At 42.2% G+C, this 25,987-nt stretch overlaps 1 protein-coding gene across 5 annotated transcripts; it reads right to left on the bottom strand.

Annotated features, from left to right (window-relative positions):
* Window positions 1-267: 267 nt before the first annotated feature.
* ZFYVE16 (zinc finger FYVE-type containing 16) lies at window positions 268-25,749 on the bottom strand. Of its 5 annotated transcripts, none has more exons than XM_058825794.1 (19): window positions 25,567-25,719; window positions 19,302-19,410; window positions 16,957-19,118; window positions 13,753-13,849; window positions 12,703-12,879; window positions 11,774-11,922; window positions 9,794-9,857; window positions 9,482-9,682; window positions 8,763-8,885; window positions 8,508-8,663; window positions 7,716-7,940; window positions 6,833-6,915; window positions 4,834-4,938; window positions 4,278-4,428; window positions 4,014-4,094; window positions 3,326-3,488; window positions 2,861-2,966; window positions 2,293-2,457; window positions 268-2,034 (listed from the first exon to the last, which is right to left on the bottom strand). In XM_058825794.1, the coding sequence occupies exons 2-19, from the start codon at window positions 19,369-19,371 to the stop codon at window positions 1,873-1,875; spliced, it is 4,440 nt and encodes a 1,479-aa protein (XP_058681777.1). In that variant the 5' UTR covers window positions 19,372-19,410; window positions 25,567-25,719; the 3' UTR covers window positions 268-1,872. The 5 variants fall into 5 exon arrangements, with proteins under 5 accessions (XP_058681777.1, XP_058681778.1, XP_058681774.1 ...); XM_058825795.1 differs by having other exon boundaries at window positions 4,014-4,088; XM_058825791.1 differs by having other exon boundaries at window positions 9,482-9,857; window positions 25,621-25,749.
* Between the last annotated feature and the right edge of the window lie 238 nt (window positions 25,750-25,987).

Here is a 25,987-nt window from a genome sequence, read left to right as displayed (position 1 = left end):
AGAGCCCCACGGCAATTTAACCCCTCCTGGCCGAGGAGCGGCTCTGGCTGCCTGTAAAGAATGGAAACAAGCGCAGGGAAAGGGCCGTGGGATGTGCTGGAACAGCCCCAGCAGCCGGCCTGCCCAGCACTGATGGAACACCCAGCCTCTCTCTGCACGGTGTCACTGTCGGCTTGTGGCAGGCAGAGGAATGAATCCCATTTTTGGGGCAACATCAGGATTCCCAGAAAGCTGTAGAGACAGGACACACACATTCCAAATCTGTCTTTCTTTGTTTCCACTGTAGGTAACTTTATTGATCATTACTGAAAAGGAGTTAGTAGAGATTAAGTGCCAAGAGGCAGCTGTTCCTTCAGGTGCCCTTGCCCTTTCACAGACCCAAAACGCTCTTCAGCCTCCAGCCTTGAGGGCCTGGGTGCAGCTTGTTTTCAACAAGGACACGTTTTGTTCATACTGTGCGTGGGATCAGCCCTTCTCCCTAATGTCAGCTTCTCAGGAGAAGTCAGCACAGAAGCTGAAATGCAGCTCAGTTCCATCCAGGGTAAGATCTCAGTGCCTGAACCCTTCTAGGACTGGAGTGTTAAAGCACAGGTAACAGCAGAGCAGATCAGGTTAAATTACAAATTGTTTTTGATACAAAAACATAAAATATCCCCTATTAGCATCAAAAAGGCATCCAAGTTTTAATACTCTCATTATAAAATTGTACCAGCATTTTTACTGAAAGCAGTATAGATCTTGTATATATTTAGATTTGGTTCTGTTCTCGACAAGCAGTTGTGTGGCTGCTGCCAAACCCCCACTGCAGTTCAATGAACCTCAGTACAAATCACATGCATCACAAATACATAAATAGATCTAAATGACCCAGTATCAAAAATACATCCTATGCAAGAACCTCAGGTACAGTAAAAATCCCAGAACAGTTTGGGTTGGAAGGGACCTTAAAGAGTTCTGACCACACCTGCCACAGGCAGGCACACCTTCCACTAGAATCAACCTGTCCGTGAAAATTCAGACTTAATACATCTGTTCTCCCTGAAAGCAAAGGTGGCTACTAAAATGTGGAAAAAGCAGTAGACAGGAGCAGAAAAAAGACTGCAGAATTCTTGTCTGACTTATTGCTACATGTAGAATCCATCAATTCCATCAATCTGTTTTTTCCTAATCCTTGAAAGGTCAAATTGTATATGGAATTCTGAACACAGAGTAAAGAAAAAAAAGCACTTTTTATAAAAATAGCATCCATTTAAGTTAGATAAATCCTTATAAATACACGAAAGAAAACAGTTACTCTATAAAATATTAATTGAGAGCCTATGTTCCTGAAGCACCAGCATGACATCCCCAGGTTGAGGAGCTCAGTGAGGTGTTTATCCACACAGCCACAGCGTTCCCCCTGCGCTGCCAGAGCTGTCCTGGCACACGGAGGCAGCTACAGCAGGTCTGGTGTCTGAACCTCCCGTGGAATGGAGACAGGTTTGGGCCAGCCCTGCTCCAGTGCTCAGCTCTTGCAGGGGGAAGCACATGCAGAGATCACACAGAACCCCAGCAACTTCAGCAGCACACTCATGTGGAGACAAGATCCTATGACTTGGAGTTAGGCTACACCTACCAAGTGCTACAACTGTGTGAGGAGTAGCAACACCTGCACTCTTCTGCACCTGTATTAAGTGTAAACTTTCAGAACTTCATGAACTACAACTCTTCTGTAGTAGAGGAACCAGAGAGGAGCAGAGGGGTTTTAAAAAAGCAGTTTGAAAAGCTATTAAAACATAACAGGTTTAGAAACTTTAACATTATTAGTGTTTGTAGCATTACAACTTTGGTGTTCAGATCCAGCAAATCAGCATATGCATGTAATCAGCCTCATCAAAACAGGTGTTCTATAATGAAAAATACCAATTCCATTTTGAGTGGTAGAGCTGCAGGATCTGACATTCCACTGTGAATCACAGGAATCAGAGCACTGTCCAAGTCATTCAGGTAGCTCTGAGGAAGGAGGTGCCCACCAGATCCTGCTAAGTATTCAACCTGGAGCGAAACACATTAATTAATACTTTTTCTATTAACAAGACTATGCAAAAAGTGCTGTATCACAGTAGAAGAATATTTCAGCTACCACAAAGTGAGGAATTAATGACTAAGACAGCTTCTTCCCCAAATGTCATCCTCAGCCCGGATCTTTGGTAGGGCAAAACTCTTGAAACATTCCTGGAGAGATCAAAGCTATTTACAAGGGAAGATACTTCAATGGAAAAGGAGTGTATGCAATAAAAGTTGAAAGCTTACCGTGTCTGAGTCAATGGAAACTCTGAGTCCTATCTTATTCATCCCGTTATTTTTCAAGGTTTTAAGGTGAGGGCAAAGAGCAGTGCTGCAGGCAATGGCAATCTCTTTTGCAAACAGCTGGGGAACAGCACTGGAGAGTTCATGATCCTTTACAAAATAGTAAACCTGAGATCAGAGAAAGGGAAGGGCAGTCAGCAGCCTGGTACATCCCAAAGTTAGGAAAAAGAGTAGTTCAGGATCACATAACACCGAGCAGGACAAGCTTTGATGCTTGTTTGTTGGCAAAGCACGCAAGTATTTCATCCACACAATCAAAATACATCAGGAACTATAGGAATGCCTGCATTAAGCATTTACAGAGCTGTCACTGCTAACAAATTTTAGATTTTTTCAGAGGAGAAAAATGACAGGTGTGTAAACTCACCAAGAAGCTGCAGAGAATTTTCTGCCTGGCAAGATGGCCACACATAAATCAGCTAATTTTAGTAGTATCACTTAGTACCATCACATAACCACTTAAATATTCAAAAGCAATAAAAAAGGCTCAAGAACTATGTAATTCACTAACTTCAGTGCACTTCATAACTTTTCCCTCTCTTTTGAAGTCTCTGTATTGTGGTGCTTTTTCACTGTGAGTTCCTTCCATTGATTTTCCATCAACTGGGCTTATAACTCTATGGAAAACAATAGTATGATTAGTAATTTAAACAACATTCATAGTTTAGGTACAGTAACTTCTATGAAATAATATTTACCCATCCTTTAAGGCTATTTAAACAGCTTTACAAAAAAATACAATACAGGACATGCACTATGAAAATACAGATGGTACAAAAAGAAGTATCCTAAACAGGGAGCTAACAGCATTAATAGAAACTTAATCTTGCAGGTTTAAGACACTATAAACCATCTTTGGTATCACACACTTTCTGTCAAAACAATACTTTAGACTAATTTCAAGAAACTAAAGGCAAATATTTGAAGATTGGAAGCAAGAATTCTCTCAGATATCTGGGTTTGGTGGTACATGTACCCTTTGTTTGTTTTCTCTTCATTGTCTACCCAGCAAATATCTACATATTCTTTCACATCCCCTCCATCCGTTTCTCCACAGGTTATTTTGAAGTCCTTCTTGTCTCTTAATGCCTGACGAAGGCTTTCCATTGTTTCTCGTGTTATTTGTACCATTAGTCCATCTAGAAGAAAAACAGTTAAAATTCCACATTATCCACAGGAAAAGTAACACAGCTTTTTATAGAATCTTGGCTTAAATTCTACTAAGACCAACCATCTCCTACAGCTAATTAATAAATATACAAAAGTACTCCATCCCCCACCTACATCACTAAATGTTACATGAAAGAGGAAGAAAACCTTTTTTTTGTCAACAGAACTCAAAGTAAAAGATAATTTTTAAGTTAATTTTGGATTTATTTTTTTTCATATATGTGCTAATATATGTATTTCAGCAATAAGGCAATGAAAGCAGTTCCGTAAAGGAAAGACCTCAACTGATTAAACAGAGTTCAAATTAGAAAGTTTTAAAACTAGTAAGTGAACTATCGTGTATTTTTATGCAGCATTTGTTTGCAATAGGTTCAATACAAAATTAAAACACCTGAAAAGAAATGTTTAGCTTACTGAGGCATAAAGACCTTACACATGACTGCTGCTATTTTTTTCTCAAGTCTCTTAAGAAGAGAACAGAACAAAATTCTTACCTTCAACTATACTGGATTTAGCTAAAAATCCTGAAGATGTTTTTAAGGCTCCATTAAACACCACAAAACTTGCACCTGTAACTAGAAAAAGGAAGGAAGTGAGCACCACTTCATGTCACTCGAGTCAGTCATAACTGACATTAAACTTGCACTCCTCTTAAAACACAAATTAATGTAACACCAGAATTGCATTTTCTGTGCAGCATAACACTGAACTTCCAATTCTGCTCCAGAAATGTGATTTTTCTCCTCCAGACCTCTTACCTTTCCTGGGCTGTCCCGTGGCACTGATGGCCTGTGTGTGATAGTGGCCCTGCTTGTTCTGCACACACACCAAGTGAGAGTCTGCTTCAGTATTGAAACTGGCTCCAATGCTAATTACATGTTCATTAGAGGAACTGATCACCTTCATCACCTGTCAACACAAAATTTGTCATTGCACTGATAAATCTCACTAAGAGGGTTTTTTTGGTTCTTATCTGTTTTTTGTTTTTTTAATTACTAAGCAAAACATCATCATCAGAAAATCTGTAAGAGAGAATGTTTGACCATACAGGCTAAAAGATTTTGAAGAAACTGCTGTTCTTTCAGTACTTATCAGCTTCCTTAAATCTCAACTCCTCATTATCCACCTTCCAGCATATCACAGAAGGAAGTGTGTGCTCAGGTAATTGCATGCCCTTCCCATTACACATTTAGGTCAGTATAAAGTTCAGAGAGGGTTTTTTCAAAGAGCTGATGGTAGAGGTGTGACTGGTATTACACAAAAAATGGAGACTGAATCAGCTTGGATTAGGAAAGCTAAGATGGGTGTGCTCACCTCATTATACTTCCTTAGAGGTATTTTAATACAGCTTCTACCCATTTCCACATGAACAAACAGGTTGTCTATAGTATGCAGAGTATACTGGTAATTTCTAAGGTCCTATAAAAGAAAAAGGTATTGTTAGCAGACACTTAACTATTGTTTTCTTAACTTTTCTTTACCTTCATCACTTAGATAAAGGTACTCTATGCATCTCTAGGACTTCTAAAATATAGTAATATTAAGAGTGACTGAAGACTTAGGGATCCCTTTCTGCCCACTGCATGTATGTGACAGGCACCTCAGTGAATACATTAACAAATTCATAGCACTGACAAATTAGCTCTAATCAACGAGTCATTTACTCCATGGCTACTTCATACACTAGAATGTATTAGAATCCCAGTGTTCTAGGGAAAGAAAAACTTCAACACCCTCCCTCTGACAGAAAAGTGAAGCGTGGAAGCCACCATCTAGATGAGTCTCCTTCCAGGCTCACAGCCCCTACAGCTCTACTTTGTTGATTTACAGATTGAATACTGCACCGTTTCTTATCCCTTTCTGTGACAGAAGTAATCACCCATCGCCTCACCCTCTTCTGCAAAATTCTGTTTATTTCCAGAACAACAACATTAGGTATGAAATGGTCTCATTTGCTTTCACTACTTCAGCTGGAAAAAAATATGAAGAGGCTCTTTTCACCAGCTGAGCCAGGCAATGAGAGCCTTCCTCCATCAGCACAGCTGCAGCAAGGAGGGTATTTACAAAAGCATCTCGATGCACTAAGGTTTCCATGGGACTGGCATCCAGCACTAAGGATGTAAATCACAGGTGCCCTTTGCCTCAGCCACTGGTGTGGGGAGAGGCTCTGCATGTTCCCTAGCTGAGCATCTGCATCACAGGTGCCAAGGCACCCCCAAGAGAACATTCTGCAGTCATGCAGTGACTAAAACTGCTGCAAGGAGCACACACTGCCCCTGTCTGCTTCGGGCTGACACAGCCATGAAAGGGCAATCCAAGTAACTCTCATGCACCAAAAGAAACTCCACAGAAACCCCCCTCAGCAGCAGAACAGCAGGAAGGCTGCCCAGAGCCTGAGGGTGTGGTTACACATTGGCACATCAGCAGAGAGGCTGGCTCATGGATTAGTGTCAGACTCCTACAAAAAGAAAAGGGCTGCTCTTACATGGGGCACCTCCAGCTGATTCCTTACACAGTGATCTGCACACCTGTGCTGGCAAAAAAGAAAAAAGGGGCAAAGGATGCAGTTTCATCTCAGCTACGATGGTCTCCAGACCCAGGAGAGGATGTAGTGATTGCCTAAATGAGACCTGCTCTGCTTTCCATGGCCTTGTCCTGAATGCTAGGATGGAAACTGCTCAAAGTTCAATGTAAATATCAGAAGAGGGAAGTGCTAGGATGGAAAGTGCTGGAAGTTCAATATAAGTTTCAGAAGAGGAAGGTTACTGGTCAGGAACAGAGGATTACTGCAATCTGAAATCAAATTATTTGGGTAACAGAGACAGCTTCCACAAGGAGCAGCATGAATTAGACCTGACTTAGGATTTTGCCAAAAAGTCCTTCACAAAAGACAGTCAAGCTGAATAACTATGGCAAGGTTAAGTCTGTCTGGCAAAGAAACTACTACTGCAGTTAGTCCACAGTATCTGCCTGTCAAGTGTTCCTTCACATTTAAAACTGCCAGGTTTAATCCAGAATCCCTGCACCACAATGATGCTCGCAAGAGGAAAATGCACCTGAACAACGATGATTACCAGCATCAATGCAAATGCCAACATCTCCCTCACTCATTAAAGGCCATTTTTCACTACCAGAACTAATGCATAATAATACAAGGTGAAACAAACAGCTTTTTTAACTTCCTCACTGGTTCTAAGTCAAATACGAAGAACAAAAACATTAGCTCTGCTTTCAAGATTCAGAATTTGTTTGGAGGATACTTTATGTAATTTTGACTACAACAGGAAGGGAACATAATAAAGCATCTACTCACAACAAGTAGATTCATAATCGTGCGTCCAATTTCTCCGAAGAGTGGCTTCCTGTGCCTGACACTTACCACAGGAGTTGGATAGGCTAGGAAGAAAAAAGGTCATATTTACCTATCAACAACTCTAAAACCTGCTATTCCAAGTAGTTTTATGGGTTTTTTTCAGCTATAACCTGTCTCTAAATCTCAGTATCTGACCAGCTGAAGGAAGCAGAGCCCCTCTCTAATTCTCAGCCACTGTGTTGTTCCCCCCCACCACCCATGGTTATAACAAAATTGGTTAAAAAAACAAAACACACCAAGTGGTAACCAAGCAGCTGCCACCCTTGTCACCATGCAGACAGGTGGAGACAGAGGTGCAGTGTGGGCTCCAGAAATCCATGAACTGGTGATGGGTACATGTTTACAGACTTGCAGCTTCTACAGTGGTGGGCTACAGCCTTTTTATATGCCTAGGTTTTCCGATGTACTAATAAGTTATCCTTATAAATAATCAATACCTTTATTCAGTTTATGAAGCAGTAATATTTTGCCAATATAATTAACTCAAATAATTTAATTAAAATAACCGTTTTATTAGAGTGGTAACCTGGGCTGGTGAACATCCCTTCAAACCTTTCTCCTACAACCAAAAAAAAAATAAATCTTTATATTTTACTGTCAGTTTTGGTTTCTTAGCTTTGTCATCTGCTAAGAGGAAAAAAATAATCAAAGAAGTCTAGTGGGACAATGAACATTCCCAGGTGGCTCCACATGTTGGGCTTATACAAGTGTAATATAAAATACTGCAAAGATGATTTTAAAACAGCTTACTTGTCTAAAAACTACTTGTATTTTCCAAAGGGAACTTCACATTCCTACAGCTACTGAAACCATTAAAACTTACTCGCATACTCTGCTCCCAACCTCAACATCAAACGGATTGGAAACACTTTTGCCCAGGGTATTTCCAGCTTATGGATAAGAATGCCACAAAGAAAAGGGTTATCTGGTAGAATCTGATCATCAAGTTTCTGAAAAGTTGGTGAAACAAACAGGAATCCTCCATGCTCTTTGTTGCTGAGAAAGTTTTCTGTAAAAGTAATGTTTTCCATATTTTTTATGAACCTTCCTGTGGAAAGAGGAATGGAGAGTGAGTGTTTACAGATCTGGGTCACTCCCACTTCAGTGGCAAAAGAACTGCTCTAAGCAGTGACCTCTGACAGACTTGCAAGCATTTATCTCACATCTTCCTGAAAACTGTCAGGTATCTAAACCCACAGAACAAAAGCCCTGTACTTCATCACCAATGAACCTGAATATGACACTAAATTTCTCCAAACAAATGCCAAAATTCCTAAACACATCAATTGATGAGTTTTGATCAAGACCTAAAATATTTAAAAGTACTGTACTTCTACAAATGAAGTCCTAAAAATCATAGGCACAAGGGCTCATACCCAGAATCTCCACCACAATATGACTAAACAACAAAAAACCCTGCAAACAGGATGCTTACAGAAGTATATGAAACAAACATAAATTCTTTTGTTTCTGTTATTTAGAACTCTAACACTGCAAGCTCTTTCAACAGAATCATTAGATAAATAATTCTAGAAAAATGACTTATCAGCTTTAGGTTTTAAAGATCAGCAAGAACATACTACACAAGAAAAAGTTAGACATTAAAATTACACACCTTTCATTCCATCTTTATAGATGTCAAGAAATAATTTGAATATTTCACTAGGGAAAACATCTTCATCTGGCAAACGCTGCAACAGAATGACAATTTCTGCCTGACCCAAACCATGCAGTCCATTTGTTGAGAAGCACCAGCACTTATCTGAGGAATCTTTAAAACAATAAGATACCACAGTAATGCTGTTTTACATACAGAGAAGAAAAAAAAAAAAGATTTGATTCAATGGAAAAGAAAACGTGAGATACTTACATGTTATTAGCTTCACATTGACAAGCAAGTTTGCATTTAGAATAAAAGTCAATGGATGAGGACTTCCTTCCCCAAGCAGCAAGGTGACCTTTTGGTGAAATGGATGTTCCTCCACCAGAAGATCTAAATATATTAACACGTGATATAGTTCAACATACCAGCCAATGACCCAAACCAAGAATCAGTTCACTGTGTGACACAGTCATCCCATCCTCCTACTCTGGCAGTTATTCCCAAGATTGGAATAGCTACAGATCAACCAGGGAACAGCTTACCCTAAGATTCAAGGAACATGTAGAACTGAAGCACCAGCTTCTAACAAAGGTGCAAACCAGGGATACCCTTCCTTTGGAAATCCCTGACTGAATGTGTGCTGACTCCACCCATAGCCTGATCCTGTCAGACACCTCTGATGAGCACTGCCACCACCATAATGCAATTAAGTGGTGAAGCATTCTTCTCATAATGTACTGATCTTGTAAAAAATGCAGTCATTACCCAACATTCCAGAATGCAACAAATAAATTACATGAGAATTATATTAAAATATAAGTTGCATGCACATGAGTCTGTATTTACAAGCCTGGGACAGTGGAAGGTGTCCCTGCCCATGGCAGGGGGTGGCCCTGGATGAGCTTTAAGGTCTCTTCCGACCCAAATGATTCCAGGATTCTATGAGTAAACATTAACAATTTTCTCAAAATGTTAGCAGGCTTTACCTTTCCCTTTTTCATCCAGTGCCAGCAGAAGGGGTGGCAGCTGATCACCATCAGGAAGAAGGCTGATACCTCGTCGCACCCGGTTTTCTACCCCACACAGAGCTCTGTAACTTGAAGCAGTGACAGGCACACCCCGTGTGCTCTGACCCACTGAACTGTCACTGCTCTTCACAGCTGCTGCAGGGGAACACTCTTCAGTCCCTAGAGTGACAGATTGGTAACTAGGTGCCACCTCACTCTGGCCTGGACTGGCCTGCTGTGCACCATCTGAAGGGACAGAAGGATGTAATTCCTCCATTCTTGTAATCTTACCTACTTCTTCCTTCAGTTTTTGATTTACATCAGTTACCAACTCATCTTCCTCTGGGTTTGCAGCCTGTGAAAAAGAAATAACAAAAAAATAAAAAATCTTTACTGTTTCACAACCAAGTAAACTTTCATTATTAGCATTCTAAAAGCAAAAAGAGAAAAGTCTATCACATAAGTTGAGAATACATTTCTTCCTAATAAGAAGAAAGACAGCAAATCTCTCCTAGATACTCTTCTTTGTTTTGTTTAGGTGTTACATGGGTGAAGATGCATAGTTAATTTATTTGCTTGGTAACACAAACTAGATCGGCAATTGAGTACTGCAAACATATTTCTACACCGTTTCTGACATTTTACTGATAGCTGAATGTAGCTTTGCTCAGTCTGATTAATTTCCAGTTTGGAGTCAAACCCGTACTGCTCCCCCAGCCAGACAGGTATGACAAGCCAAGAACACAGACACGCTAGGATGTCAGCTGTCATAAAAATATAACATGAAAAAACCAACACTCCCCAAGACCCCTCCAAAAAAACCATAGATGCACATTATCTTTCTTTAGACTTGCATCCTATATCCAGAGGGAAGATTTTGTCCATACAACAAGAAAAAAACAGACAACTTTATGATTGCCCTGTAGCAGCTCCCCTGGTGTCCCATCAGCTTCCAGCAAATCCTCCATTTAACAAATATGCTGCCACAAAATAAAAAAAACCAAACCACCAGCCCCAAAGGGAAGGCTCCACAAAAACACAGACAAAAACATGGATAAATGTGCTAACAATAGACTTCTTCCCTGAATCTGCTTCCTGGTGTTTCATACCATTTGGTGGTTTTGCCCTTGACAGCACCCTGTGGCAGCACTTTTTAGGATTTTGTGCTGCCTTTGCTTCAGAGCTGCACTGTGCTGGTTTTGTCTGAGCTTCTGAGGCTGCACAGGAGAACTATCTACTAATTGTCTTCCACTTACTTTGTCCATGCTGCTCTTAGGTTTAGACTCTGCTCATCTTCTGCAAGTGCAAATACCCTACTCTTTCCCCAACATGAGAGAAAAAAATCAAATATTTTGATTCAAATCAAATCAAGAGTTGATTACTCCAACTCTTTTGATTTGATTACTACAATTGGTCATATGTAAAACCTGATTTAAATGCTGTACACCTGATAAGTGTTCAGATCATCTATATGCAAATAAAAATTATCTGCTTTTTTAGCTTTAACAATGTATTTTAAAAACTCTTGAGTGCTGTGAGAAGCATGGAATTTATATTATTACTTTAGACAGTGCTTCAGCGCTGTTTTATCTTAAAAAGGCTTCACCTGAGGAGCCTCACTAAGCCTTTCCACAGCAAACCTATACCTCTTCTTTGGACTTTTCTTTTAAAGGGCCATTCATTCAACAGTATGCATGTGACTCATGATAAAAAAAACAATCCCCCTCTCAGTTCAGTATTAGTTCACACTAGAAACAATACACAGATCTTGTTGCACCCTATAATGTAGTATTGCAGGGCATTAAGCAACTTGGTTAGTCTAATCCATCAGGGGAACTATAGCAGGCCACTGGAATAAAAACAACTACAAACTTGTACTGTAAGTGCGTTGTTAATGACAGGCTTAAGAACTGTGCCTGAGGTCACCCTCACAAAAGTGGTTCATCAAACATTGTGTACAAAAAAAAAACCATTCATCATGTTCATCAAACATTGTGTACTGCTTTGGCAAAGTTTCAGCCCCTCCAGTTTTTGGTTTCACAGACACCTCAAACCAAACAAGGTTTTCCTTTGAAAACTTTGCTTGGTGTTACTCAAATTGAAAATCACTACAATGTTTTTCAATCCAAGGACTTCACAGCCCCTGCCAAAAACACTGTCTCAGATTCCAAAGGCTGTGAATCAGAAGGCATGGTGTGTAAGGGGTGCCATGCAAGGCAAGCAGATGTCTCCCAACAGGTAACTGAGGCAGGTAAACCATGCGACTCCTACCACGAGCGTCTCTGGCAGGTCCGTGGTCACTGGGCTGGAGTCCTGCGACCTCTTTGCTCCTGAGGACAGCTTTGCTGTGTCTGCCACTTCCCCGTTTGGCAAAATACCATCTGCAAACCAAACCCTCTTCTGCTCTCTGGGGCAGAGCCCTGCGACAGGTTAAAACAACAACTCCGCATTAATGCACTGCTCCTGCAGCTGCAAGGGACAGAAATGAAGCCCCTTCTACAAACCACATGTAGAGACAATCTGTTTACTGGAACCAAGCACAGGTAGAGGCTGACATTAGCCAGTCTCCAATCAGGCAAACACACACAACAAAATCTCTCACTTGCAGAGGAAGCTGCCCTGCTACAGTTAAGTCTATCAATTCATATTACAGAAGGCTACTTCCTCTATCATCCCTCTGTAGTGACATAAGACTGAAATGCATATCACAACTAAAAGATGAAATACACTCTAAAAAAGTTGATTTATCATGTTGTTTGTATATGTGTTTACTTTGAAAAAGGTCAGATCTTTAACAAAAGTGGAACAAAGACATTAGTTCGCCACTAATCATTTGTATTTACACAGAAAATGAACCTTTGCTCCTCCCTTGTAACTTCTCCCTGAACAGTTACTTTCTGTTTTTTACTGTTAAGATTGGCAGTCCAACACAAGCCAGAGATCTCTGAAGACATGTAAAAATTATAGAATGAACAGCTACACAAGAAGATTTAGAATATAAACAGAGAGGGCAATGAAAAAAGTAACACCCACATTTCATAGGTGGAGATTAAGGACCAGCTTGGGCCTGGCACCAAACCTGGGAAGTGAAAGTGTTTACATTCAGAGTGCTGCAGTTTCACACAAAAAATACCAGTGATAAATCCCAGGCATGATAAGCAACTCTTCCCAAAGAGACTCTCAAAGCATTAGATCTGTACCTTCAAGACCAGGTTGTTTAAGTGCTGAGACAGGCAACAGTGCAGATGGTGAAGGAGAGCTGGCACCACCAGGCATCTGGGCCTCCTCTACAGGTGGAACAGCGGACGAATGTTCAGAGGAGACACTGGAATTGGGGACAGGACCAGTTGGACTCATCATCCTTTCAAATGCCTGCGCTAAAATAACGTGGTTAGTTTTTAAGATCACACAATTGATTAAATTTCATTTGCAGAGCAGATCTGTGGGTGGGTGGGGGTTTTTTGGCAGAGGCAGTGCATGGTTTGTGATCTAGCTATGAAAAATAAACACCCAAAACTGTTGTATGGAGGAAAATTTTATATTTATTTTCTACCTGCATAATTGCCTCGTTTCTCATGAGATAAAGAGACCTCCCCCTGTCCTCCTGGCAGCGCTGCAGTGCCTACATTAGTGTGACCCCTGACCCTTGGGGCAAATACGTGTCACATCTGTCAGGCTGAACTCCTATGCCTATTAAACATCTGACATATTTTCAACTTGTTATTTACATACGCATCAACAGGACCTCAACTGTTTCTCCTGATGTTTTCATAAGCATCCATGGCTAGCTTCCCGTTAAGAAAAGGTTATTTGATGAGTCATTTACTGCAGCCCTGGTAAGTGACTTGTAAAAACACCAGGACAGGAAGCAACATAAAGTGGGCAAAAAATGTGTGAGAACAAGCAGGGATGTGGCCTTTAAGCACGCAGAGGGCTACTGTGGAGGGAAGGTAACTTCTGCTAGGTTCCTGTCACAGATGACTCAACAGGATAAATTGTATTCTTCTATACTTCCTATTTAGTCCTATGGAGTTAAAAACTAATTTTATTTTTTTTAATAAAAAAAATAACCAACTTGAGACTCAAAGTAAGAACTGGAATCCAGCTAAGAGGTACAATTATTCTCTTTATCCCTCCATCTCAGCAAGAGGAAAACCTACACCAATTAAAATAATCAAGCTCCCCAGAAAGAACAAAGGTTTAAGAGATATTTCAATAGTTACTGCAATTACTCAAAAAAACCTTTTTACCTTTATTAATATCATCATAACAGCCAGTGCAGACTCTTGCTTCCTTCTCCATGTATTGCAGTTTGCATTTTCGTTTGCAACAGCTACCACAAAACACCTGTATCAGAAGAGGATTGCATTAAATAATACAGACATACTGCACAGCAAATCGGAAACTCTTCCAAAAAGTACACTTGCTTCATTTTAAACCATCTGCAGCCTTGCATTCAAGCCTATATCTCAATCCCTGACAAAGAAATCCTCAGAAAAAAAATAAACAAAGAACAAAGCCCACAATATACACCCAGCAGAAAGCAACAACACGGAGGACCCAACTGAAGTGATATTAAAATTCTTCTCTGGAGAGATGAAAAGAATTTCACCACCTATTCACTCCTACTTTTGTGCGTCCTGTAAGCATTTCACTTTAAGCTGCAGTGCTAGGGCCAAGGGCTGAGCGGCAGAGCTGGGACCTGCAGTGGTGCTTCAGGACCACCTGCGCAGTGCTGTGTGCTCACCACGGCTCCCAGGAAGCTGCCAGCAGTCTGCCAGACCCGGGGCTGCCTCCCCACCCTGGGACAGCAGGCTGCCCACAGCCCTCTCTGCAGGCTGCTGGCTGCCTCTCCTGCTCCCTCGGCAAGAACAAGCAGTGCTGCCTGCATGGGACAAGCTCCCTTCGCTCAAGTATTTCCAAAGAACGCTGCTTTGGAAGAACAGAATATGCTCTTCTATTCCAACAGGGTATATATCCTGTCTATTTTTAAGCAGAAACAAGGGGGAAAGCGTGTCTCATTAGCCTGGACAACATCTACACAGTCCCATTCAAAGAATTATGTCTTTAGAATAGCTGCTGTTTTGCAAGAGTTGCCATAAATATCTGGAGCTTTTGTCACTTTCCCCTCATGTTCTGTCAAGGATGATCTGCAAGTTTTTAACGAGTCACACCATTTTTAGCTATATGCAGAGTCTGAAGCCTTTACAAAAAGGTCTTCTGAAACCCTTAAAGGTCTTCTCTACTCCTAATTGCTCCCAATCAAAGTGGATCAAGGGGGGTGGGAATCCAAAACAGTAGCATCATAGGAAAAAAAGAAAGTTATTACAATGGACTCCTCTGAGCAGGAAAAGTCTCTGTAAAAGCACTGATCAGTGATTGATCGGTGTAATATGAGCTAAAAAAAGAAACTATTCCAGCTGCTTCTGGATTAGTGCCACAGGTAATCTACCTCAACAGGAAACACACATGCTCAGTACATACGTTAAGAATGTAATTGATGAGGATTAATTGCTAATTACTTATAATCCACTTAAGGGCCTCAAATGCCAGGCAACACAATCCCCTGCAAGGAGTTTTCTCCCCATACCCCTGGTGACACTGGGACCTGCAGGGGATTGCAGGAGGATTAATCCTAATGCACCTAAAAGGTGAAGGCAAGATAAGGGACAGGAGAAAGGAGGTGAATAGCAGGCTGCTGGGAAAACAAACGGGTCCTGGTTGAACCAGGAAGAAGAAAGGTACCACAGCAAGAGATGAACACCTGGACAATGGAACTGCAAAGCTGACGGGCCTTGTGAGGGCTGCAGGTGGGAGAGAAAACAGGCACCATAACTTCACACCTCCCTCCAGTACAGATGCCAGAGTCCACAAATATTGCCATTTTACTGATAAAAAAGAGGTAGGATCATGGGAATCCATACAATTGTCTTCAGTCCACAGAGGATAACTGTGAATTCCTACCAGTTTTCCCTTATTTCCCAAGTGGCTGAAAACACAACAACCAACAGCTTCACAAGGAATGTCTGATTTGGGATTCTTTTAAGACAAAAAAAAATGTTGCCATTAAAAAGACAAAAAGTCTTAAGAGGCAGAAAGTTAAGCTGCACATTCAGAAAAACTAATTGCCCAGCACTCCCACACCTGTAAGGTTCAGACAACCCATGCTGCCCTCACTCACTCTCCTAATGAAGAGACATTATGATGCTCCCACTAATTACACTGCTGTTCTGCCAAGAGCCCCTCACAGTGTGACAGTGTGTGACACACTCACAGCTGTCACCAGGGTGACAGTGCAGGGTCTCCCATCCCCATCTCTAGACAAGGTGTGAGAACTTCAAGGTGTGAGAATGCAGTCAATCAGTCTTATGACTAAAACAGAACCCACTCTGAAGGACTGCATTTTAAACCATCACAATATCTCACCAGGATATTCTAGCAATAAGTTCAATGGCTTCCAGGCCAGCACAAGGAGTTCTTCATTTCCTGGACACTCCAGCTCACACCTACATTTTAGTTCACACTGGCTGCTGCTGAGTAAATGAGCATCATGCTTTGAATCCATATTGCTAGAAGAGAGGTGGAAAGAAAAACTACCATGCCTTTCCAGGTGGTGCTTAACACTGGGGATGCAAAAATTTAGTACTGACATTAGTTTTTGCTCTGTCTCCACATCCTTAAAGCTTACAGAGCAACACTGAATGGTGAGGTCGTTATTGCTAGCATTTCCATTCATGCACTAGTACAAGCCACAGTAGATCACAAGGGAATTCTGAACTGAGTATCAGCTTTGGCATCTCTTACTTTCTGTAAGAAGACCTCAGGCTGAAAAAAAGTTCTGCAGTTACTCACTTAGTTAGTGAATCACATACTTTTACCCTGAAAATGAGTTCCTTAGAAAATGATACTTCTAAACACACTGGAAGACAGATTTAGAACATAAATTCTTTTGCATTGGTACCTCTGCTACAGCTCCTGAAAGAATGAAATCCCTTCAGGTTCATGGGCAGTGCTCTACAGTTATAGCCACTAGTAAAACCACTGGATTCTCATCATCACCACCTCAATTTTTTAAAACATAAAAAAGTTCAGTTAAAAGCTCAATAACAGGCTGATTCAGTACGATTATGATGAAGCAGTCCATCATCTCATCTCCCCTCCTCTGTGCAAAACACATCAGCCTAGCCAGTAATGGCAGGTAAGAACATACTTCATACTTCCTTTTAAACACACTTTTGACTAAAAAAAGGTCATATGTTTCTTAATTAACATCAGCCTTTTCCAAAAGTCTTTAGGTTCCTATGGAGGGAAAATAAAAGCTGGTCTTTGTTAAATAATGTACTTTGAGCCTAGAAAACTTCTGTCTGTATTCTTTCCCTTCTCCATCTCAGTCATGCCTAAATCAGAATCTCCATTTCCGGTCAGCAGCACAGGGCCCCTCTCCAGTAACTCACCTTCCCACAGGCTCGGCAGTGGTGCCGTCTCTTTGTGAAGGTGAACTTGGCCTGGCATTTCATGCAGTTGGGTGCCTCTGAGTCTGGGACCCACAAGGGCTGTTTACACGGCAGAGCTGGAGGTGTTTTACGTGATTCAGTGCTTTCAGATGTTTGATTTCCTCCTTCAGAGCTGCCTTCCCCAAGGTCAGATTTATTACCAACATTTACACTGGTGTCTGAGGCATCAAGGGGAGCTTCCTGGATATCAGAACCAGATTCCTGGTATTCTCTTTCAAGTTCATTTATTCTGTTCAGTTGTTTCTGAGCAGCAGCTCCTTGGGAAAGGTGAGGCAACTGCTTTGGTCTTGCACCTTTAATACAAACATCAGAAGCCAGAGCTCCACTGCCACTCTCAGTCACGCCCTGACTGTGAGACATGCTGATTTCTGCTGCGGCTTCCACTTCGCTGTCGGGAATAGATGCTTTAAGGTTACTATTAGTGCTCGTTATCTCCTCCAGTTTTGTTTGCCTAAGTTCTTCATTGACCTCTGTGAAATCCAGGTTGCTCAGATCTGTTAAATTCCCTCCACCTGCATCAGCTTCCATCAAGTTACCATCACTGTCTGAAGACTTCAACACACTGGACTGCAGACTTTGTCCATACAAGAAATCATCAAGCTCAGCATCACTTATTAGAATATCACTTTTAATAACATTCTCCTCAAGAGTAAAGTCACCCATAACAGAGCTCATGCTCTCATCATAAAAAGTGTCCACACCAACATCATATGGCTCAGCTCCAAGGTCAAGAAAAGCAGAAGCAAAAGCTTTGATTTGCTGAGAATCACCATCATCAATAACATTCTCACCACTGTACTTCTCTCCATCCCTACTTTTTTCTGCAATACTTTCATTGATTTCAGCCAAATCTTCTTGGCCATGCCAGCCAGTATTTTCACAGGACTCCCTGCCAGGGAGAGAAGTTTTAGACTCTCCAGCATTAACAGTTTCAGTATCACTAACAACCTCTGCCACTGCGTTTTGAGGTGGAGGATGAACCTTTTCTTCTGTTTCAACTAATGAACCACACATGGTCACAGGAAGGGAAAGACAAGACAGAGATGTCTGGACATCCTCAGGTGACATACACGAACTGGAAACACAGCTTAATATCTCACTACTGTTAAGTTCTTCACTATCTACATTTTCTTCTGTGCCTTTCTTTTCCAGTTCTACTTCAGCTCCTATTTGACACGAGGAAGCTGGTAAGACACCATTTCCAGGTAATGTTGCATTGCTGCTGTACAGTGGATGCCTCTCTGGCAGATCTGAAGGCTTGGAATCAGCATTAGTCCCACTCTTTGGGTCTACCTTTCCTATGGCATTTCCTCCATGCACTTCTTTGCTTGCTGCAGAGCACGCACTGTCGTCTTGTGGTTCAAAAGGCAGTCTTTCACAGGCTGTCTCATCTTTGGGACTGTGTGCTTTCAAGCTCTGGGATGTTACAGTGACACATTCAGTATCCAGGGCTGCAGTTTGCTCAGGGTGGTTGAGTACTTCATCGCTCTTGACAGGTTCTGTCCTGTGTTGATCATCACACAGACCCAGGACTGTTCCTGCTGCGTAACTCTCCGATTTTAAAGCGAAATTATTGATTTTCTGTGTTGTAAGATGCCCTGAATCTTGTAACACCACGTCCCCATCACTCTGCTTTGTGCTGGCAGCACCACTGCAGCCAGGTGGTGTCACACACAGAGGAACAGGGACACAAGACATGCCACAGCCAGGGGGCCCTTGGCTGCACTGGAAGTCATCCGGCTGCAGCTGCCGAGTCCCTCCATGAGCAGCCACTGGGTGGATTAAACTCGCTGTGTCACTGACAAGATCACACACAGGTATGCTGCACCTGCCCAGGTTCAAAGCCTGAGTTTCATTTACTGGACCACTGTTCACAGTGGACAAAAGGTCAGGTCCAGCAACACCCTTCTCTTTGGGTGGTGAGTAACTGAGCACATCACTTGCGCCTGCAGGGGCATGGAGAGAGCTCTCCTCTGGGGCAGGACATCTGGCAGCATCCTCTGGCAGCTCTGGTGTGGGGTGTGCATGCTCTAAGCAATCCAGGACTGAAGAGAGCTTTGAGTCATATGGATTTTGAGGTGTTGTGAAGCACTCACATTCATCTATTTTAAGCAAGAAGAGATCAAAAGCAAAGTTTATGAGACTCCTCTCCTTCCACAGTGTACTCCCTCTCAATCCCATCTATTCATCAATACAAGCTTTTACTTAGCAGATGCTACTTTCAAACTCCATGGTAACAGTCATTTGACCATGTACTTCCACGAAAAGGCAGTGCAGAAACCAACCTGTATTCTGCTCAAATTCATCAAGCAGTTTGTCCAAGTCACAGACTGCAGCTTTAAAGTAACTGTCCATTCTAGTCACAGTTCTAATGCAGCTTTAGCCTTCTTAAACCTACAGAGAAAAACACAGCATTTAATTCAAAGCATTTTTTTGTTTACAAAGCCCAAGTGGTCATATTAGACAGCAGCTCATATGAGGTATTTCTTTATTTTTATTAATACTTTGTTCTCTCACCATGTAAACAAACCCTAAACACAAAGAGGACTGCAGCCTCCAAGTACTCTGGATATGCTCAGTGTATTCAGCACTATGAACAACACACCCCAAATTCACTTCAAATAGCAAAATTGAGGCTACTTATTAAAAAAAAAGCATCTGAAAGCATCTGCTATGGCATTAAAATGTCAACAAGTTTAAAACCCGAAGGAATATTAGGACCTTCTAGTCTGACCCCAGAAACATTTTACTGCACAGTTCACAGGCAAAAAACAAAACAGGCCATTATTATCTTTCAACACAATTGAATTCTGTATATAATAATAATAATAATTAAAAATATAACATGGTAATTCAGCTAATCATTTCTGTTCCACTCATAACACATAAATAACTACACTTCTAAGACCCCAAGAACATAAAACTCTTATTTTAGACTTACCAGCTCATCAGAAGGCTATTTATTAATCAGTAACATTCCTCACTCCCCATAAACACCCTGGTTTATTTGTTTAATGAACTTTCCCTCAATTTTATGCCTTTTTGCTCACTCAGACTTGCTTTCTAACTGCACATCTTTTTCAATGTCTGAACACCCGTAAAGTGGTGTTCATAGTACCTATCAAAAATCAGTATTTACAGTTCATCTGAGCAAACTGAAGGACTGAGATCCATTTAGTCTAATGTCTGTAACCTACACCTGCCGAGAGCTGTCCGGTTTCCTTCTGCTTTTATCAGTGCATTCAGCCCCTGCACTGGCTGCCTTCACACCCTGCCCCAATGCCACTGTGTTCTGACCACCAGTAATGCCCAGTCCTTCCTCTAAAAGCTTAGAGCCCAGACAAACACTTAAACCCTCTCACACCGCTCACGCCACCCTGCAGCTACAGATCTAGATTCCATGCCTTACTTCTCCCGCTAAGCTCTAAGGTTTTCCCTCCTGAATAGCTCAGATGAGGAGCTTTAACCCAGGTTAATATGTAACTGTTCACCACATGTGATGTAATTATTAACCACTTTAATATGCATGGGACAAGAACGCTTCAAGGCAATGTCCAGTGAAAGTGTAAGAAAGGTGAAACAAATATGCGTTTAACATTGTGCCCGTATGCAAGCCAAAAATGAACAATCTGAATATATCACTGGTTTGATATCCACAGCCATCATTAGTCACACCCTAAAGCAAGTCTCTGAGAGCTGTCTAGAGGGCTGGAAGAGCAGCAAGCAGAGACTGGGTGCCCCTTCTCCTCACCCTTCAGAATACAGCTCCTTCCCGTAGCAATCACGACCTCCCGGCAAGGAGGATGTAACAACATGAACTGGAAGTTATTCCAATTAAGAACCTCACACGATTAACAGCTTTTGGTGATTCACTGAGACACATCAAAGTGCACATCCCATCTCTAAAGCACGTATCTGTGGACAGTCAATAGTCAGATAGACCACATAAACAAGAAATATTGAAGGGTTACAAGAAAACTGGGCACCAGAAGATGCGTAATGCTGATTTGTGTTCTCTGTAGGTATTTATTATACAGCCTCACCACATATCACAGACATCAATAACAACAAAAGTTTATGAAAAACAAAAACCTTCCCTATTTAAAACAAAAAATATAGAGGAGAAGCAAGTAATTATTTCATCTACCTTTGTCTTTTACTTAAAAAGGCCTAGAGAATATTCATCGTGTTGCGCTCTTGAGAGACACACAATAAATTCTGATTTAAGCATAAGGGCATTATTAGGCTACAACACTATCTATTATTAGATTATAGCGCTAATTAGAAGGGTGCATTGATGCTATACAGTGTTGGCCCACTAAACTCTCCAAAAAAGGGAAGAATTCAATGAAGAGAACTGCAGAACTAAAATCATAAGCCAATATTTACATCTACTTAATACAGATTAACTCACTTCTACAGAGAGCTCGGAAAACTATCACACCTCAGTCTAGCAGTGCAGCAAGGTTGTTTTGTTTAGGTACATCTGGTTTTTTTAAATAAAATGGTTATTCGAATTGGTAAAGTATTTTGAATAACTAACGTAACCTTGAAAAAACCAGCATATATATTATTCTTAATTTTATTACTGTGTCCTCAAATTTTTCATAGGCTTTCATCTTTGCCTACAGGCAAAAGACTGAAACCCACAATAAAATCAAAACCCCCAAAACAGGGTAGACCCCTTGTCCCTCTTGCACCTCTGTCCTGACTCCATGTGCCTGCACCACCAAAGAATTGTAAAAACCTTCTAGTTCCTCATGCTTCAAATCCTCCTTCAGCAAGAGGAACGAGTTTTATTTTCTGCTGCCTGGATTTGCCTGCAGCCTGTCCCAGTACTAACATTGATGGATTAGAAGCTATGAAAAAGCTCCCATGACACATTTTCATTAAATGGCTGCTTGCTTCCCTGAGTGAAGGGTCTGGAGGAACCATGTGCTTCAGCAAACTGCATTTCTTCTGAGTAGATTTCTTTAAGACTTGTAACACAAGAATTACACTATATTCTAACAACAGAAACCAGGAGCACCACCACTGCACACCTTTTTTAGGCAGGCACAACTGCTGTTTTCTGAACTTGTCTTTTAGAGCTCTGAATGAAGTCACTAGACACTCTCTAAACTGGTTCACAGATTAGCATTTTTTTTTAAATAAACTTAATGCTTATAAATTTATCTGAGGCACTAGGTCCCTAACAGTGCAAGGAGCCACACAACTTAAGGACCTCCCCAGCCCCATTTTATAGATTTTTGGTTTTAAACTTTTAAACAATATTTAAATCACTGTCTGTTAAAAACTATATGCTTTCAGATAAAGATAGATTAAATATTTAGGTAGGAGGAGACTTGAAGATAAAATAGCAGTCCATCTCAGATTGGGAAAATAATAATCAAAGCACAAAAGATACTAAAAAAAGTGCACACTGGACCTGTCACTTCTCCAGATAAACCTTTGTTGTGTCTCTAAACAGGCCCACCTTAAATCTCCAGCAAATGGTCTGACACACTCCCAACACAGCACCACACGGACCTAAGAGACAGAGTCAACAGTTCTATCACATTAAAAATGTTAACTATTAACTGTGGAATGCAAATTCTGAGATCTCAATGACTGCACTGACTGAAAGTATGACAGGGCGTTTAAAAACACTTCATAGACTTCAACACTTCTTTTATACCCTTTATAAATTACTTATCTCTTCTAAAGTAGCAGGCACATATTCCAGAGTTCAAAACCAACATTCCACTGGGCATTTCTCAACACACTCTTATTTAAAGGAGAAGATAACACAAGGCTGCTGGGATACTGAGTGGCCAACTTGCAGGATGGATTGTTCAGGTTTTTTTCAGACACACTCTGTAAATGGAGGCAATTAACAGTTTTCAGCGGTGGTAACTTGCAAAACAGAATGGATAGGTTAATTATTATCAAATAACCAATTCAAGGTCTGAAGACAAGCTACCTTTTGATGTCTAAGAACCCCTGAAAGCCACTCTCTGCAGTGTCCATACATATGGGCACCACCAGACCTGCAGTTTATTACAGCTAATCTCCACTGCAGAGGCCAGGCCTGCTTTTACACAAAAATAGTAAAACAGCCCAGCCTGGGGTTTAGAGGCAAAGGAACAGACAAGCAGGGGCACATGGGTCTCCCCTCTAGAGAGATGACCACAGGAGCCACCTCAATTCCCATCACCACAACTGCAGTCTTTTTGCTGGCTGCACAGTTCCTTTGTTTCAGCTCCATCACCTTGATTTAAATATCAGTCATTATATTTAGACGGAGCAGAGAGCTGTACCAAGGATTGCAAGAGGATTGAAATGGCTTTTTCCACCTCACCACCCCAGCAACTACCACCAGCAGAACAAAGCCTCCAATATAAACACGACCACTAAGCACTAAGTTCACAGTGAAATGCTCATGGAGTACAGCGTGCCCCTTCTCCCACACTAAGGGTGATGTCATGATGACTCTTGACTTTTCTTTTCATATACCTTTCATATATTCTCAATACCCTTAACAGACATACTGGCAATTCTTCAAGCCTGATATCTTAACATAATCCTGGTATTCTACTAAGACAAAAGACCAAACATCCTAAAAGCCTCACAGTTAGAAGCCAGAAAATCTTGACTCTGTTTTGAGAAACCGAGACCCCCATAAAACAGATCCTGTAAACTAAGATTAGACCCATTTAAGAAAAAATATTTTAAAATAAAATTTTTTAAAAATCACACAATTAATTTAAACTTCTCATTGAAACATCTTTGTTAAATATACCAATTTACAAAATCTATAAAATTGGATACACCATCTACCATATGTATGCATTTCAGCATATTCCACCTTGACAAATTGTTACATCATAAAAATCCTTATTAAATACCGAAATAAAAATCCTTTTATCCCTCACCTATGTCTAGCTCTTAATTCTAAGACCAAGGAAAAGGCATCAAGAGTACTGAAGGAATTATATTCCTTCTCAGCCCCCTCCCATGCCCCAACACCATACACCCACACATAGGGCTGAGGCACTATAGACAAAAAGTTTAAGGGAACACCTGCCCACAGAGCTCATCAGCAATCAACCTGATGAAGAAGCTCAGTACAACTGAACAAACACTGCATGAAAAATTTAAATAAAAACAGAAATTATTCTTGCTGAGCAAAACAACTTATTGTCCGAACCAAAAGCTGAGGTGGCTGCTGCCACAGCAAGTTTAGGAACTGAACCATAGGGTGAAGACAAAAGCTGCAGAAGGTTTCAGACATATCAGGACAAGCTTACAGGACACAACACAACAAGCTGTCTGTCTAAAGAATAGCATTCAGTTAGTTAAATGGAGTCTTCTGAAGGACAGAACTCCACCAGCAGCGTAATGACGTTACCACCCTCAGCTCTATCCCACATCACCTTCAGCTCCTGAAGGCTTCCCTTCATCCATCCACCCACAAAACGCTACTCCTCTGAACTGAGAACAGCATTACTCACACCACCCAGAGATCCACCGAATCCCTGAATTATTAGGTTTGGAAGGTTCCTGTGGAGCTCCCTCAGCCCAGGCCGTGCCCAGCTGGGGCTGCCATGGCTCCACACAGGGACACTCCAGGCCCTCCCTGGGCAGCTCTTCCAGGCCTCTGCCCCTCCATGGACACAAGTTCTTCCTCCTGCCGGGCTGCCGCTCGCTGGGGTTTATTTTATTATGGGCAGCGCCCAGCAGAGCCCGGCCCCATCCTCTGGCAGCCCTTGGAGATGTTGGTGTGGATCCACGGGATCCCCTCTGGGCCTTCCCTTCTCCGGCCTGGCCGGGCCCGGCTCCCGCAGCCTCTGGAGCTGCTGCAGAGCCTAAATGCTGTGTGCGGCCTCCCCTGGGCCCTGCCCAGTAGATTCTTCTCTGGTGACAGCACACCGGAGCCAGAAAAGTGACCATTTCTGCCTGCCGGCGGTGTCCGGCACACGGGTGGCAGCAGCAGCCGGGCCGGCTGGGGAGGAAGCGGGCGGCGGCCCCGGACACAGCCCACACACACCGCCTCCCTCAGTACCTCCTGACAGAAAATGGGTCTAGAGAACGGGATTGCAGCAGGCCTGGCAGATCACTGCTCAGCGGAAAACACTGTTCTCCCAACATCCCATTTCCTCTGGTCTGCATTATTGAATGAGCCGAGGTTCGTATCAGACCAGCCCGGCCACAGAGCACTGACAGCACCTGGCTCTGGCAGCCAGCCGGCCCAATACTCCCCAGAATGTGTTAATGACCAGCTCGTCACTGCTCCTATTTAAACACAGACTCAAAATGTGTTACACTCTATTAATGCCTGTAAGTGTACAGTGTAAGATTGCCCATTACACCCTACATACCATATATGTATTCTATATAAACTAAAAAATAATCTCATATATTTTACTTTGCATACCACATATATTCTCCATATACCCTATATAGTACTCTTCGTATATATACTATATATACTGTATACAAAACCAAACAGAGCAGCAGTAAGCAATAATATCACTAACACCCCCAAACCTCCGGGGGCAAATAACCCACCCAGGTAACCTCAATCAGAGGCCAGACTCCCACAGCCACGTCCCCCGACCTCACCCGGCCGGTTCGGGGCCGTCCCGGGGCCCTCTCCCCTCAGGGCCCGCCCCGGCCCCGCCGGCGGCTCCGAGCGGCGGCCTCGACCCTCCGCTGCGAGCAACGAGCCTGCGCGGCCACACCCGCGCGTGACGTCACGGAGACCGCACCCATCCCCACCCTGCGCGTGCGCTCCCCGCCGCGGCCGGCCTGGGGCGTGGCCTGGGGAAGGGGCGGGGCCACGTGACTGACGGAGAGCGCGAGGGCGTGGTATGACTGAAATGGGCGTGGTCGTGCTTGTGATTGACAGCGCAGAAGGGCGGAGCCTCTGATGGGTCAAAGCTAGGGAGGGGCGGGGCCTATGCCAGGGGGCGGAGCCTCTCGTGCAGGT

The sequence above is a fragment of the Poecile atricapillus genome, chromosome Z, assembly GCF_030490865.1.
Source record: "Poecile atricapillus isolate bPoeAtr1 chromosome Z, bPoeAtr1.hap1, whole genome shotgun sequence".
NCBI lineage: Eukaryota > Metazoa > Chordata > Aves > Passeriformes > Paridae > Poecile > Poecile atricapillus.
Note: the sequence above shows the minus strand (reverse complement) of the source record. Positions and strands in the feature narration are given on the sequence as shown.